The 17,726-nt window shown below is 38.3% G+C and overlaps 1 protein-coding gene across 1 annotated transcript in view; it reads left to right on the forward strand.

Moving 5' to 3' along the window:
- The window catches only part of ZSWIM5 (zinc finger SWIM-type containing 5), a 264,002-nt gene that overhangs the window by 223,949 nt on the left and 22,327 nt on the right, over positions 1-17,726 (forward strand). The window contains exons 6-11 of the mRNA XM_027108730.1: positions 755-931; positions 3,238-3,384; positions 3,897-4,034; positions 5,436-5,696; positions 5,911-6,046; positions 6,900-7,057. Coding sequence (XP_026964531.1) covers positions 755-931; positions 3,238-3,384; positions 3,897-4,034; positions 5,436-5,696; positions 5,911-6,046; positions 6,900-7,057 — 1,017 coding nt within the window. The remainder of the gene's footprint in view (positions 1-754; positions 932-3,237; positions 3,385-3,896; positions 4,035-5,435; positions 5,697-5,910; positions 6,047-6,899; positions 7,058-17,726) is intronic.

Genomic DNA, 17,726 nt, shown 5'->3' on the forward strand with positions numbered 1-17,726 from the left:
CTTAGTCTGGCAGAGAGTTAAATGATCGTTTATGTTTTCATTTCCTTAAATGTCACTTCCATGAGTCCTCCTATATCCACATTTTATGATTGTATCTTCCATTTGGTCTTCCTACACACCACCCTGAAGAATTGAGCTTACTTTGTCTACTGTTTCCCTGCAGCCCTTTTCCTGAAGAGAGATGGCATGGTAGGACTCCAGTGAGAAAACAATTTAGTCTTTTGTCAGCATCAATTTTTCTTATGGGAGAACAAGGTTGTAAGCTTGCAGACACTAGTGTGATAAAGATACCAGAATACACAGGGCTTCAGCTCTTTTTCAGCTTTTATATCCATGTCACAGAAGTACTTAGTCTGATGTGGGTCATGCTGTAAAAGAAACAGGTTATGGGTTGGCCAGGGATATTACCTAGCTGCTTCTCTGTTCCTCTAGCTTCTATAGAAGCAGTTTGTATCCTCATAATTGAGCAGCTGAGCACCACGGTCCCTCCTCTCTTTCATGTGTTTCTGGGTCCTACGAGAAACTGGTCTTCAGCCATAGATCTATGTAGAAAGGTTTTCCCATAGAGGGCACAGACACACTAAAAGCCATCCAATAAAGAAGCAACACAACGAACACCCAGACAGATGGCAGAGTGACTGCTGTCACTAACTATACACTATTCTTCTGCCATTCCTCCCACCCTGAAGAAGACACAGGAGCTAGAGCTTCAGATTACCCATCATTGAACTGCTGCATTTCTTTCTTTCCCCAGATTCTTTATCCAGACCAAGGCGGACAGTGTTCACTAGAGCCATCGAGGGCCGTGAATTGCATTGGCAGGACAGCCACTTACAGCGAATAATCAGCAGTGATGTATATATAGCTCCTGCCTGCCAGCAGGAAAGTGAGAGACTACTCTTTAATTCCCAAGGCCAGCCACTGTGGCTTGGTAAGTGTACCTGTCCTACTCTCAGAATTTCAGAGCCCTCTCTCACCTCATGCCAAGCTTGAGTGAGCCATCTGCATAGGTACCAGCAACACAACTACACTTTGGACAGTCTTCATACAGATCTTCTGGGGCCTTGACTAGGGCCTCAGGGTATTTATATGTAGCCTGGGCGATTTGCATATGTACAAGTGAGGTACAGTAACCTCAAATAGAGGGATTTATATTGTTTCCTAAGTTTGGGGAGGGGAAAGGAGTTAGTAAATCTGAAAGAGTACTAACAAAATCATTAGACATTAGTTCACAGGCTCTCTTAGTCAGCAGTTACTGAGCAACATTGTAATCGACTCTGAAATTACATATTTTGCTGAAAAGGCATGAACTTTGAAACTTAAATTACTCTGTACTAGTAGCTAAGGCACTATCTGCATTTGTCACCAAGCTGTCTTCCTTTCCTCATTCCTTCCGTCATCATAACAGAATAGAGCTGTTCCATTGTGAGTTTAAACCCTCCTCTAGCCTCTGTCAATCTGTTCTTGACTTTATTACAGAATGCCCATTCCAAACTAGACAGTTCTAAAAAATACGCATTTTCTGAGTCTTAACGACAATTGCGTACATTTTTATTATCATCTCCCAATTCCCTACCTCCATCCCTCACCCCATATCTTTGTCTTTCACAAGATCTTGCTGAATCCACCTGAAATTCCCTTTGATTATATTTCTTCTTGTCTGATCTAACACTTCTAAAACATATATAACAAGCATGAGAAAAAATATAACCTCATTAATAAACAAAGATGCAAATCAAAACAACACTGAATTATCATGTTTCAATTGTCAAATAGTCAGAAATTTTATAAATAAAGATAATTAGGTTTTGGTAGAGGAGAGGTTACATGTAGGAGAGGTAATCTCATATACTACTGGTAGGAATGTAAATGCTTACAACATTTCAACAACATTTATCAAAAGCCTTTAAAATACATTCATAGCCCTTGATCCAGGAATTCTACCTCTAGGAATTTATCCTGAGCTATAATTAACTAAGAATATGCATAAAGTTATGGGGCTTATTAGAGCATGGATGTATAATGTACAGAGGAGAAAAATTGGAAGCAATCTAAATGTCCAACAATAGGGGATTGATTGACTTAATGGATAGTATGTATATTCAGTGGAATGATATGTAATCATTTTTAATGTTATAGAAGTGTATTTAATATGGGAAAATATTTACAATATGTTATTAAGTGGAAAAACCTAGTTACAAAACAATAATTAAAATATCCCATTTTTATTAAAATTAAATAGAAAAGTCTGGATATATATTTTTTTCATAAAATGAAATATGAAACTAGAAATAATGGTTATCTCCAATCTTTATTTTGTTTTATCTATATTTTCAAATTTTCTATAACTATTTGTATAATTTTTAATGTTATCTTAAAAGAAATCACAAAATAAACCGTAAATCTCATTATAATCACTTCCCCATTTATAAGCCTTTGGTAGTCATTTGTTATACCTAAGGTAAATCCAAACTCCTTAGTATGGCATCCAAAGCTCTTAACATCCCAGACTCTACCTTTCCAGGCTGTCTCTAGCCACATAACCTAACTCCACACAGAACTATTTGCCGTACTCTGAAGATGTTATCTAGAATACTTTTTATGCTTTTACTTATACGCCTCTGTTTATATGTTATATATAAAGGCAACCAGGAATGCCTTTCCCTGCTTGTCTACATATTTAAAATATTACTTGCCCTACAAAGGATATAGCTCAAATATTATTTTCTTTCTGTGTATATTTCTATCATGTCATTTCTTTTCAACTGTTTTATAATGATATGTTTATGTATCATTTGTGAGCACTTTGAGGAAAGTGACCATTTCTTATTCATCTTTGTAGCTGCTTTGCCCAGCATGCTACTTGGCATTTAATAGGTTCTCAGGAAGCATAGGATTAATAAACAAATGAGGCCTTTCCCTCTATAAAGGCAGTTTGTTGCTACATTGCCTTCCTGTAGTACATGTTCACAAAGAGGTACAACATTTTATTATCCTAGTTCTTTGTCCCTTTCTACACCAAACCACTACACTGGGGCTGCAGGGTGTCTCCTTGGAGGTAGTACGTGTGACTTATTCAACTTTCTATCCCTAAAAGGTAAGATACAATTTCTGGTACACAGTAGATGTCAGGTTGAATTTGAGGAACTGAACTGAATACAGTCTCCCTTTGTCAAGCATGAATTTTCCTGATTTGAAATTTTAACTCAATCAGAATATTTTCTTCTCATCTGGTAGAGCATGTGCCTACAGCCTGTGCTCGGGTTGATGCCCTGCGTTCCCATGGTTACCCAAAAGAGGCCCTCAGACTCACAGTGGCCATTATCAATACTCTGAGGTTACAGCAGCAACGGCAGCTGGAAATCTACAAGCATCAGAAGAAAGGTATAGTGATCAAGAGCCATCTTAACTCCTTAGGCTGAGGCTGAGGAGGACCCTCAGGGGCTGCAAGGCCTAGTACTTAATTTTCATTAAGTTTCCTGGTGTTACAGGGGCTAGGGGATTCTAGGTCATTCTCCTTGCTGTGTGGAGTGCCTCACTTTACCTCTATGAATATCAGTTTTCTTATCTGTAAAATGGGAATAATAATGCTGGCCTGCCTCTCTCACAGGACAGTTGAATCCACTAAGATCTGGTATGAGAAGATCTGTAAAGCTGTATCTACATATGTGTGCTGTCAGCAGGCAGCCTACATGCACACCACATGCCTCAGAGCTGGATGATGAGCTTGTGACCAGTCTCATCAACCCAGAGCAAGACAGTGAGGGAAGCTTTACTTTGAGTTTCAGGGCCAGTGTCTGAAAGAGACTGGTGAAGAGACTAATGGAGAGACCGGGCAGGGACAGAGAGCAGTGTGTCTCTATCACTCTCTGAAACCTTGACCTGCTTGTTTCCAGAACTGTTGCAGAGAGGAACCACAACGATCACAAACCTAGAAGGCTGGGTGGGCCACCCCCTGGATCCCATTGGCTGCCTGTTTCTCACTTTGACTGAGGCCTGCCGCCTGAATGATGATGGCTATCTGGAAGTGTCAGGTACAGGGGTCAGCCCAAGGCAAGCCGAAACTGCCCTTGGGAGCTCTCTTCTCCTCCATGACAGAGGCTGTTTTACCCCTCTTGCAGCCTTTTGGTCTCTTATCCAAACTGGACCTCCCCTGAGAGGTTTTCTTGGGATTGCTCTCTTTCCCACCTTCCTTTCCCACTCTGTGGACTGGCCCTGTCCTACTCACCCATTTTACTGTGCCAGCCTCAGTCTTCCTTTGCTCCTCTCACTTCCCTACCGTGTGAATGCCTAAAGAGTAATCCAAGGGGAATAAGAAGGGCTAGGGGGATTTGAGGAGTCAGAGGCCAAGTAGTCCTCAGAGTCTGGAAGGGGGAAAAAACTTCATCAGCAGTGTGTATACCTTGCGTAATACTCTCATGTTCCCCTTGAACATTCTCCTTTATGGTGGTTTTGTACCAAATTTACAAAACAGAAATAAAAGAGAAGTAATTTAATAAAGTCTCAAAGTAGCAAGGACTTGAGACAGAACTGATTCTTCTTTCCTTTATGCTATCACTGTATTGTATACATACATCTGTTACGGTATTTAGCACACTGCATTACAATCTGTTTACAAGTAAGTATCTCTTACTAGACTGTCAGGTCCCTGAATGCAGAAATTATGACTTATCATTGTGATCCTAGCACTTAGGGCAGTAACTCCCATTTAATAGTCTTCCATAAATATTTACCAGATGGAGGAAGGGGAAAGGAAAGAAATTAAGACTCTGGCTTTTACACCTGTGCTCTCCTCCTGAAACTTTGAACCCAAAGGTGGACCATATAAAGTACTAATAACATAAAAGTTGCAAATGTCACAAAAGTAATAGTTTAACTGGATGGATTCTGTGGGTAGAGATACAAGGGGTGGCCCCAATGCAAGGTAGGGGCTACCCTATCTTCCCTCTGATCCCCTGAAAAAGGACTCATCATCTTTGGTCTGTTTCATCTGCACAATGACACTTGCATCTTGAAAACCTGAAGTTGTACTTGGGGTTTATTTACCATAGACATACACTTAGCTCCTTCCACATACCAGGCCCTGGAGATGCCTCAGGCAGTAAGATAAAGTCTCTTTCCTTTAAGGTTCTTACATTCTAGTGAAGAGACAGACACAAAAATAGTTAATTAGTATTACATAACATTCTAGCAAAAGATTAGTATGATTGTATTCTTCCCCAGCTGGCCTAGCCAGATAATGCATTAGGAAGGAGTTAGGAATCTTTGTAACCCTGTATAATCTTTTTTCAGTATATTTGTCTTACTGTTCTGGTGTTTGACTCAGCTTCCCTGTGTTAGCTCTTGACCAAGCTGTATTCCAAAGTGTGGGGGGAAGAGAGGCAGAAAAATCCATGGGGCCTGACCTACCGAATCCGGTGCCCTGTTGTCCTCAGATATGAATGAAAGCAGAGCCCCTGTGTACCAGCATGTGCCTGTGGCTGCAGGCTGCCCAGACAGCAGTGAGTCCTACCTGTCATTGGCCATGGAAGTTGCTCTGATGGGGATGGGTCAACAGAGGGTGATGCCTGAAGGCCTCTACGCACAGGACAAGGTGTGCCGTAATGAGGAGCAGCTCCTGAGTCGACTCCAGGAGCTGCAGCTGGATGATGAGCTAGTGCAAACACTGCAGAAGCAGTGCATCTTACTCCTGGAAGGTAAGTAGAGAAGGGGCTATTGTCACCGAGTCTTAGGCCTGTGACTCTGGGTTCCCCTCTCTAACAGAGCACAGGTATAGCAACATTTTTAACATTAAAGTATAGTGAAGGTTCTTATGGCTAGCAAACACATGTGGGATCCTAAGGCTCAAGTCCAGGCAGACAAATAAAAGCATACAGATAAATAACTGGCTGGCTTATCTTCTTCCTGCAGGAGGCCCCTTCAGCGGTCTGGGAGAAGTCATCCACCGAGAGAGTGTTCCCATGCATACCTTTGCCAAGTATTTGTTCTCAGCTCTACTGCCTCATGATCCAGACCTGTCCTATAAATTAGCCTTACGTGCCATGAGGTGGGTAGCCCTTTCCTAGCCCAAATGCCTCCACTAAACCAGAAGTCTCAGATGTTCTTTTTCTTTGTTTATCTCACTTTCTTCTCTTTCACTCTTTCTCTATTCGATTGGACCTGCCATCAGCCTGCCCTAAAATGCTTCAGATATTTTCATACGATCTAGGATTCCTATCTGGGATGCCTTGCTGGTGACGCACTTGCTCCCTGGCTGCATTCTCAGTGAACTGTCTGAGGAAGTCTCTGAATTTTTAACAGATACAGAGTACCCAAGGCCTGAGTCTTTTTGTTCTGGGCCCAGTTTGGCAGCTTCACAAGGGGTTTGAGCCTTTCCATACCTAACTGAGAAATGGTTCCCAGGCATAGGTCACCAGCTACATCTGGGGAAGTAGAAGTTAAGTCTTTCTATATCAAGACTTGAGAACAATGAGCTATGGGCATCCTGTTTCCAAACTAGAATAGGATCCTTGGTTCAGGCAGGTGGACCTCTAGGATGCAGCAGAACATACAGAAGAATAATTTTAGTTAGACTCTAAGGCTGAGAAAGCTCCTCAGCTCAACCAGAAAGGACTGCTGAGGATTACTTGGCATATATTTCTTATGCTTTTAAAAATAATCTTATGGTTTTTGAACTGTCTTTCAAATCCATTTGCAGTAAGAACTATTCATCTTGAGTTCTACAAGTGCCCAGGCACTCACCTCATATAAAGTACGGTACCATAGGTTTTAAAACCTTCAAAGTTCTTCATTAACCCTTTCCTGCCCAATTCCTCCCCAGCAAAGAACAAGCTGCTCTAAGGTGGCTCCAGATGGCAAGGGTCTGGGTGATAGCTTATGACTCTCCCTGGGTCTTCTAGGTTACCTGTTCTAGAAAACTCAACTTCTGCAGGCGACACTTCCCACCCTCACCATATGGTATCTGTGGTGCCCAGCCGTTACCCTCGCTGGTTCACGCTTGGACACTTGGAATCACAGCAGTGTGAACTGGCCTCCACCATGCTGACTGCTGCCAAAGGTGAGCATAGAAAGACCTAAGGCTCCAGCACCCCCAGTATGCCTGCCCAGAGAAGCTATCTGTCCTCCCCTAAGCACTTATAGTGATAGGGATCCTCACTTTGATTACTGCTATTAGAATGAATACCTGAGTCCAAGCCAAAGTTTTGCTGTAGTTACTAATTATAGGACTCTGAGTACAGAGAATCAGATCATCTTTAAGGTAACTTCTAAATCTAACCTTCCATATGATAAAGTCACTTTACCTTTCTAAGCCTCTGGTTTAAAAATCTATAAAATGGGGGGCTTCCCTGGTGGCACAGTGGTTGAGAGTCCGCCTGCTGATGCAGGGGACGCGGGTTTGTGCCCCAGTCCAGGAAGATACCACATGCCGCGGAGCGGCTGGGCCCGTAAGCCATGGCCGCTGAGCCTGCACGTCCAGAGCCTGTGCTCCGCAACGGGAGAGGCCACAACAGTGAGAGGCCCGCTTACCGCAAAAAAAAAAAAAAAAAAATCTATAAAATGGGGATCATTGTCAATGACCTGTCAGCGTCCCAGGGCCATTGGAAGATCTACTGAAGTGCTGGAGCTCCAGATCTCTTTACAGATATGAGAGTTTATGATTTTTCTAGGGCCCCTGGTCAAAAGATAAGCAGTCCAGAGTGACTCAGGTTTTTAAGCTCACATACTTCATGTTAGTTATGTAGGTTTTATCACAAAGAGAAGTGAAAATAAGCCCCTGAGAAGTTATAATAAAATACTAGCTACCATGGACTATGAATATTTTTCCAATACCAGGAAACTACATGAGTTTTTAAAAGCACTTTTTAAATTTAAAATTACTTTATGTTGTGTCTTCTTATTGCAAAAAAAATGCATGCTCATTGTAGAAAAGATAAAAGATACAGATAAATCAATATAAAAATGATCAAAAAACCAATACAAAAATTAAACAAAATATGATCAGTCAGTTTACAGAAAAGAAGATACAGATGACTTTTAAACAATTAAAATGCCTGGCCTCACTGGAGAAATACAAATTAAAATTACCCTGAGATAACATTTTTCACAAATCTTATTGGCAAAAGTAATAAATTTGACAATAGTCATCCATGTCGGAAGTGGGGGTGGCAGTGGCCTGGCATGGAGTGCCTTTTCCAAGCAGGATAAGGATGACTGCAAATCCAGGATGCTCAATGACCTCAAGCACAAGAAATATGGAGAAAATTATACCAAGGCACATCATAATCAAATTGCTTAAAACCAGTGATAAAAGGGAAAATCTTACTTAAAAGCAACTAGAGGGAAAAAATACACATTACATAAAAAGGACAAAAGATAAGTATGAGAGCAGGTTTCTCATTAGAGGCAGTGTAAGCCAGAAGACAGTGGAGAAAAATCTTTAAAGTACTTTTTAAAAAAACTTTGAAAGTTTAAGAAAACTTTTGACCTAAAGTACTTTTTAAAAAAACTTTTGAAAATATCTTTCAAAAACAAAGGTGAAATAAAAATCTTTTCCAGACAACCACAGTTGAATTAGAAATCAATAATAAAAAGATACATGGAAAATCCACCGAAGTTTTGGAAATTAAACCACACACTTCCATATAACTCATTGGACAAAGGGAAAATAACACAAGAAAATTAGAAAATATTTTAAACTGAATGAAAAAGCACAACATATAAAAATGTGTGGATTGGATCTAAAGCTTTACTTAGCAGGAAATTTTTAGCACTTAATACCTATATTTGAAAAGAAGAAAAGTTTCAAATCAGTGATCTCAGATTCTGCCTTAAGAAGCCAGAAAAGGAAGAGCAGATGAAACCTAAAGTAAGCAAAAGAAAAGAAATAATAGAGATTAGAACAGAAATCAATGAAATAAACTATAGAAAAACAGACAAAATCAATGAGACAAAAAGCTGTTTCTTTGAAAAGATAAATAAAATTGAAATCTTTGTCCAGACTGATCAAGAAAAAATGAGAAGACAAAAATTACCAACATCAAGAATGGGAAAAGTGACATCACAACAAATTCTAAAGGCATTAAAATGTTAATAAGGGAATATTATGAATAACTTCATGCTAATAAATTAAACAACATAATGAAATAGACTAATTTCTTCATAGACGCAAACTACCAAAGTTCACTCAAAAATAAATAAGAATTAGCTAGGTATATACCCAAAAGAATTGAAAACATGGACTTAAACAGATTATTTGTACACCAATATTAATAGCAGCACTATTCACAGTAGCCAAAAGTTGGAAATAACTCAGGTATCCGTGAACAGGTGAATGGATAAACAAAATGGAGCATATGCACACAACGGAATATTATTTAGCCATAAAAAGGAATGAAATTCTGATATATGCTACAACATGGGTGAGCCTTGAAAACATTATGCTAAGTGAAATAAACCAGACACAAAAAGACAAACATTGTATGATTCCACTTATATGAGTTACCTAGAATAGCCACAGTGAAGAAATAGCAATAGATGCTAAGCTAGTGGTTGAACATTTGATGAGGAACAGGATATTTACATAGTTTCAAAGTATCTCTCTACAAATTTGGGATGATGAGAAAGTTCTGGAAATAGTGGTGATGGTTGCACAACAATGTGAATGTCTTTAATGTCACTGAATTGTACCCTTAAATGGTTAAAATGGTAAATTTTATTATGTATATTTTACCCCAGTAAAAAGAAAAGAATTTCAAAGAAATTGAATTGGTAGTTAAAAACCTTTGAAAGAAAAGAAAGAAAATCCAGGACTAAATGGTAAATTCTACCAAACATTTAAGGAAAACATAACAATTCTGTATAAACTCTTGCAGAAAATTGAAGAGGAGGAAGTATTTCCCAGCTCAGTCTATAAAATCAGCATTATCCTCACACCAAAATCAGACAAAAAACTATTATAAAAAAGAAAACTCAGAATAATATCTCTCATGAGCATAGGTGCAAAAAATCTTAATAAAAATTGTAATAGATTGAATCCAATAATGTATAAAAAAGGATAATATATTGTAATAAGTAGGGTTTACCCCCAAGAATGCAAGGCTGGTTTAACATTCAAAAATCAATCACTGTAGTTCACCATACTAATAGAGTAAAAAAGAATACCCATATGATCATCTCAGTAATATGGAAAAAGAACCTGATAAAATCCAACATTTATTCCTAATAAAAACAGTTAAAACCCTCAACAAACTAGGAATAGAAGGGAACTTCTTCAACATGATAAAGGGCATCTATGATACAGCTACCCTTATACTGAATGGTAAAAGACTGAATGTTTTCTTCCTAACATCAAGAATAAGGCAAAGATGTTTACTTTCACCTCTTCTATTTCAATATTATACCGATGATTTTAGCCAGTACAATAAAACACTAAAAAGAAGTAAAAGCTATCCAGATTAGAAAGGAAGAAGTAAAACTGTCTTTATTCTCTGATGACATTGATTGTCTATGTAGAAAATCCTATGGAGTCTACAAAAAGCTATTAGAACTAATAATAGATTTAGCAATGTTTCAGGGTACAAGATCAATATACAAAAATCAATGGTATTTCAATATACCAGCAACAAACAATCAGAAACTGAAATTTTTTAAATTATCATTATAACATCAAGAAAACATGAAATACTTGAGAATAAACCTAGCAAAATATGTACAAGAAAATCATACAATGAAGATCGTAAAATATTGCTGAGAGAAATTAAAGAAAACCTAAATAAATGGGACATACTGCACTCATGGATTGGAAGACAGTATTATTAAGATGTTGATTCTCTACAATTTGATATGTAGATTCAGTGTTATCCAAATCAAAATCCTAATAGGCTTTTTGGAGTAGAAATCGATAATCTGATTCTGAAATTCGTACGGAAATTCAAAGGACCTAGAGTAGCCAGAAACAACTTTGTGAAAGAAAAATAGAGTGGGACGACTAACACCACCTGATTTCAAGACTTATTATAAAGCTGTAGTAATCAGCAAAGGGTTATTGGTGTAAAGATACACAAATAGATCACTGAAAGAAAATAGAGTCCCAATACAGATCCACATATATGTGGCCAATCTATTTCAGTAAAGGGGCAAAACCAATTTAGTTGAAGAAAATGAAGGTCTTTCAACAAGTGGTAAAACATACACAAAAATTAGCTCATGATGGATCAAGGACCTAAATGTAAAAGCTAAAACTATAAAACTTTTAGAAGAAAACACAGGACAAAATCATTTTCATTTTTAGTTAGGCAAAGATTTCTTAAATACAACACTAAAAGCACAATCCAAGAGAAATAAATTGATAAATTCGACTTACCAAATTAAGAACTTCTGCTCTGTGAAAGTTACTATTGAGAATGAAAAGATAAGCCACAGAGGGGGAGAAATATTTGCAAATCACAAATTTCATAAAGGACTTGCATCCAGAATATGTAAAGAACTCTCAAAACACAATAATAAGAAAATGAACAACCCATTTTTATTTTTTTTTTCATTTTAACATCTTTATAGGAGTATAATTGCTTTACAATGGTATGTTTCAGCTTCACAACAAAATGAATCAGTTATATATATACATATGTTCCCATATCTCTTCCCGCTTGCGTCTCCCTCCCTCCCACCCTCCCTATCCCACCCCTCCAGGCGGTCACAAAGCACCGAGCTGATCTCCCTGTGCTATGCGGCTGCTTCCCACTAGCTAACTACCTTACGTTTGGTAGTGTATATATGTCCATGCCTCTCTCTCGCTTTATCACAGTTTACCCTTCCCCCTCCCCATATCCTCAAGTCCATTCTCTAGTAAGTCTCTGTCTTTATTCCTGTTTCACCCCTAGGTTCTTCATGACATTTTTTTTTCTTAAATTCTATATATATGTGTTAGCATACGGTATTTGTCTCTCTCTTTCTGACTTACTTCACTCAGTATGACAGACTCTAGGTCTATCCACCTCATTACAAATAGCTCAATTTCGTTTCTTTTTATGGCTGAGTAATATTCCATTGTATATATGTGCCACATCTTCTTTATTCATTCATCCGATGATGGACACTTAGGTTGTTTCCATCTCCGGGCTATTGTAAATAGAGCTGCAATGAACATTTTGGTACACGACACTTTTTGAATTATGGTTTTCTCAGGGTATATGCCCAGTAGTGGGATTGCTGGGTCATCTGATAGTTCTATTTGTAGGTTTGTAAGGAACCTCCATACTGTTCTCCACAGTGGCTGTGTCAATTTACATTCCCACCAACAGTGTAAGAGGGTTCCCTTTTCTCCACACCCTCTCCAGCATTTATTGTTTCTAGATTTTTTGATGATGGCCATTCTGACTGGTGTGAGATGATATCTCATTGTAGTTTTGATTTGCATTTCTCTAATGATTAGTGATGTTGAGCATTCTTTCATGTGTTTGTTGGCAGTCTGTATATCTTCTTTGGAGAAATGTCTATTTAGGTCTTCTGCCCATTTTTGGATTGGATTGTTTGTTTTTCTGTTATTAAGCTGCATGAGCTGCTTATAAATTTTGGAGATAAATCCTTTGTCAGTTGCTTCATTTGCAAATATTTTCTCCCATTCTGAGGGTTGTCTTTTGGTCTTGTTTATGGTTTCCTTTGCTGCGCAAAAGCTTTGAAGTTTCATTAGGTCCCATTTGTTTATTTTTGTTTTTATTTCCATTTCTCTAGGAGGTGGGTCAAAAAGGACCTTGCTGTGATTTATGCCATAGAGTGTCCTGCCTATGTTTTCCTCTATGAGTTTGATAGTTTCTGGCCTTACATTTAGGTCTTTAATCCATTTTGAGCTTATTTTTGTGTATGGTGTTAGGGAGTGATCTAATCTCATACTTTTACATGTAGCTGTCCAGTTTTCCCAGCACCACTTATTGAAGAGGCTGTCCTTTCTCCACTGTACATTCCTGCCTCCTTTATCAAAGATAAGGTGACCATATGTGCATGGGTTTATCTCTGGGCTTTCTATCCTGTTCCATTGATCTATATTTCTATTTTTGTGCCAGAACCATACTGTCTTGATTACTGTAGCTTTGTAGTATAGTCTGAAGTCAGGAAGCCTGATTCCTCCAGCTCCGTTTTTCGTTCTCAAGAATGCTTTGGCTTTTCGGGGTCTTTTGTGTTTCCATACAAATTGTGAAATTTTTTGTTCTAGTTCTGTGAAAAATGCCAGTGGTAGTTTGATAGGGATTGCATTGAATCTGTAGATTGCTTTGGGTAGTAGAGTCATTTTCACAATGTTGATTCCTCCAATCCAAGAACATGGTATATCTCTCCATCTCTTTGTATCATCTTTAATTTCTTTCATCAGTGTCTTATAATTTTCTGCATACAGGTCTTTTGTCTCCTTAGGTAGGTTTATTCCTAGATATTTTATTCTTTTTGTTGCAGTGGTAACTGGGAGTGTTTTCTTGATTTCACTTTCAGATTCTTCATCCTTAGTGTATAGGAATGCCAGAGATTTCTGTGCATTAATTTTGTATCCTGCTACTTTACCAAAGTCATTGATTAGCTCTAGTAGTTTTCTGGTAGCATCTTTAGGATTCTCTACGTATAGTATCATGTCATCTGCAAATAGTGACAGCTTTACTTCTTTTCCGATTTGGATTCCTTTTATTTCCTTTCCTTCTCTGATTGCTGTGGCTAAAACTTCCAAAACTATGTTGAATAAGAATGGTGAGAGTGGGCAACCTCGTCTTGTTCCTGATCTTAGTGGAAATGCTTTCAGTTTTTCACCATTGAGGACGATGTTGGCTGTAGGTTTGTCATATATGGCCTTTATTATGTTGAGGAAAGTTCCCTCTATGCCTACTTTCTGCAGGGTTTTTATCATAAATGGGTGTTGAATTTTGTCAAAAGCTTTCTCTGCATCTGTTGAGATGATCATATGGTTTTTCTCCTTCAATTTGTTAATATGGTGTATCACGTTGATTGATTTGTGTATATTGAAGAATCCTTGCATTCCTGGAATAAACCCCACTTGATCATGGTGTATGATCCGTTTAATGTGCTGTTGGATTCTGTTTGCTAGTATTTTGTTGAGGATTTTTGCATCGATGTTCATCAGTGATATTCGCCTGTAGTTTTCTTTCTTTGTGACATCCTTGTCTGGTTTTGGTATCAGGGTGATGCTGGCCTCGTAGAAGGAGTTGGGGAGTGTTCCTCCCTCTGCTATATTTTGGAAGAGTTTGAGAAGGATAGGTGATAGCTCTTCTCTAAATGTTTGATAGAATTCGCCTGTGAAGCCATCTGGTCCTGGGCTTTTGTTTGTTGGAAGATTTTTAATCACAGTTTCAATTTCAGTGCTTGTGATTGGTCTGTTCATATTTTCTATTTCTTCCTGATTCAGTCTTGGCAGGTTGTGCCTTTCTAAGAATTTGTCCATTTCTTCCAGGTTGTCCATTTTATTGGCATAGAATTGCTTGTAGTAATCTCTCATGATCTTTTGTATTTCTGCAGTATCAGTTGTTACTTCTCCTTTTTCATTTCTAATTCTATTGATTTCAGTCTTCTCCCTTTTTTTCTAGATGAGTCTGGCTAATGGTTTATCAATTTTGTTTATCCTTTCAAAGAACCAGCTTTTAGTTTTATTGATCTTTGCTATAGTTTCCTTCATTTCTTTTTCATTTATTTCTGATCTGATCTTTATGATTTCTTTCCTTCTGCTAACTTTGGGGTTTTTTGGTTCTTCTTTCTCTGATTGCTTTAGGTGCAAGGTTAGGTTGTTTATTCGAGATGTTTCCTGTTTCTTAAGGTAGGATTGTATTGCTATAAACGTTCCTCTTAGAACTGCTTTTGCTGCATCCCATAGATTTAGAGTCGTCGTGTCTCCGTTGTCATTTGTTTCTAGGTATTTTTTGATTTCCTCTTTGATTTCTTCAGTGATCACTTCGTTATTAAGTAGTGTATTGTTTAGCCTCCATGTGTTTGTATTTTTTACAGATCTTTTCCTGTAATTGATATCTAGTCTCATAGCATTGTGGTCAGAAAAGATACTTGATACAATTTCAATTTTCTTAAATTTACCAAGGCTTGATTTGTGACCCAAGATATGATCTATCCTGGAGAATGTTCCATGAGCACTTGAGAAAAATGTGTATTCTGTTGTTTTTGGATGGAATGTCCTATAAATATCAATTAAGTCCATCTTGTTTAATGTATCATTTAAAGCTTGTGTTTCCTTATTTATTTTCATTTTGGATGATCTGTCCATTGGTGAAAGTGGGGTGTTAAAGTCCCCTAGTATGAATGTGTTACTGTCGATTTCCCCTTTTATGGCTGTTAGTATTTGCCTTATGTATTGAGGTGCTCCTATGTTGGGTGCATAAATATTTACAATTATTATATCTTCTTCTTGGATCGATCCCTTGATCATTATGTAGTGTCCTTCTTTGTCTCTTCTAATAGTCTTTATTTTAAAGTCTGTTTTGTCTGATATGAGAATTGCTACTCCAGCTTTCTTTTGGTTTCCATTTGCATGAAATACCTTTTTCCATCCCCTTACTTTCAGTCTGTATGTGTCTCTAGGTCTGAAGTGGGTCTCTTGTAGACAGCAAATATATGCGTCTTGGTTTTGTATCCATTCAGCCAGTCTATGTCCTTTGGTTGGAGCAGTTAGTCCATTTACATTTAAGGTAATTATCAATATGTATGTTCCCATTCCCATTTTCTTAATTGTTTTGGGTTCGTTATTGTAGGTCTTTTCCTTCTCTTGTGTTTCTTGCCTAGAGAAGTTTCTTTAGCAATTGTAGAGCTGGTTTGGTGGTGCTGAACTCTCTCAGCTTTTGCTTGTCTGTAAAGGTTTTAATTTCTCCATCAAATCTGAATGAGATCCTTGCTGGGTAGAGTAATCTTGGTTGCAGGTTTTTCTCCTTCATCACTTTCAATATGCCCTGCCACTCCCTTCTGGCTTGCAGAGTTTGTGCTGAAAGATTAACTGTTAACCTTATGGGGATTCCCTTGTGTGTTATTTGTTGTTTTTCCCTTGCTGCTTTTAATATATTTTCTTTGTATTTAATTTTTGACAGTTTGATTAATATGTGTCTTGGCGTATTTCTCCTTGGATTTATCCTGTATGGGACTCTCTGTGCTTCCTGGACTTGATTAACTATTTCCTTTCCCATATTAGGGAAGTTTTCAACTATAATCTCTTCAAAGATTTTCTCAGTCCCTTTCTTTTTCTCTTCTTCTTCTGGAACCCCTATAATTCGAATGTTGGTGCGTTTAATGTTGTCCCAGAGGTCTCTGAGACTGTCCTCAGTTCTTTTCATTCTTTTTTCTTTATTCTGCTCTGCAGTAGTTATTTCCACTATTTTATCTTCCAGGTCACTTATCCATTCTTCTGACTCAGTTATTCTGCTATTGATCCCATCTAGAGTATTTTTCATTTCATTTATTGTGTTGTTCATCATTGTTTGTTTCATCTTTAGTTCTTCTAGGTCCTTGTTAAATGTTTCTTGCATTTTGTCTATTCTATTTCCAAGATTTTGGATCATCTTTACTATCATTATTCTGAATTCTTTTTCAGGTCGACTGCCTATTTCCTCTTCATTTGTTAGGTCTGGTGGGTTTTTATCTTGCTCCTTCATCTGCTGTGTGTTTTTCTGTCTTTTCATTTTGCTTATCTTACTGTGTTTGGGGTCTCCTTTTTGCAGGCTGAAGGTTCGTAGTTCCTGTTGTTTTTAGTGTCTGTCCCCAGTGGCTAAGGTTGGTTAAGTGGGTTGTGTAGGCTTCCTGGTGGAGGGGACTAGGGCCTGTGTTCTGGTGGATGAGGCTGGATCTTGTCTTTCTGGTGGGCAGGTCCACGTCTGGTGGTGTGTTTGGGGGTGTCTGTAGACTTATTATGATTTTGGGCAGCCTCTCTGCTAATGGGTGGAGTTGTGTTCCTGTCTTGCTAGTTGTTTGGCATAGGATGTCTAGCACTGTAGCTTGCTGGTCGTTGAGTGAAGCTGGGTGCTGGCGTTGAGATGGAGATCTCTGGGAGATTTTTGTCGTTTGATATTATGTGCAGCTGAGAGGCCTCTTGTGGACCAGTGTTCTGAAATTGGCTCTCCCACCTCAGAGGCACAGCACTAACTCCTGGCTGCAGCACCAAGAGCCTTTCATCCACACGGCTCAGAAGAAAAGGGAGAAAAAGTAGAAAGAATTAATAGAAGTAGAAAGAAAGAAAGGAGGGAGGGAGCAAGGAAGGAAGGAGGGAAGGAAAAAAAGAAAGAAGACAAAGTAAAATAAAATAAAGTAAGATAAAATATATGAAGTTATTAAAATAAAAAAATAAGAGGAAAAAAAAACAAAAAAATGGATGGATAGAACACAGAACAAATGGTGGAAGCAAAGCTATAGAGACAAAATCTCACACAGAAGCATACACATACACACTCAGAAAAAGAGGAAAAGAGGAAAAAATCATAAATCTTGCTCTCAAAGTCCACCTCCTTAATTTGGGATGATTCGTTGTCTATTCATGTATTCCACAGATGCAGGGTACATCAAGTTGATTGTGGATGTTTAATCCACTGCTTCTGAGGCTGCTGGGAGAGATTTCCCTTTCTCTTCTTTGTTCTCACAGCTCCTAGGGGCTCAGCTTTGGATTTGGCCCCGCCTGTGCGTGTAGGTCCCCGGAGGGCATCTGTTCTTTGCTCAGACAGGACGGGGTTAAAGGAGCCGCTGATTCG

Source organism: Aethalodelphis obliquidens, unplaced genomic scaffold (assembly GCF_003676395.1).
Source record: "Aethalodelphis obliquidens isolate GAN/ISIS:26980383/991018 unplaced genomic scaffold, ASM367639v1 scaffold9, whole genome shotgun sequence".
In the NCBI taxonomy this organism is placed as follows: Eukaryota; Metazoa; Chordata; class Mammalia; order Artiodactyla; family Delphinidae; genus Aethalodelphis; species Aethalodelphis obliquidens.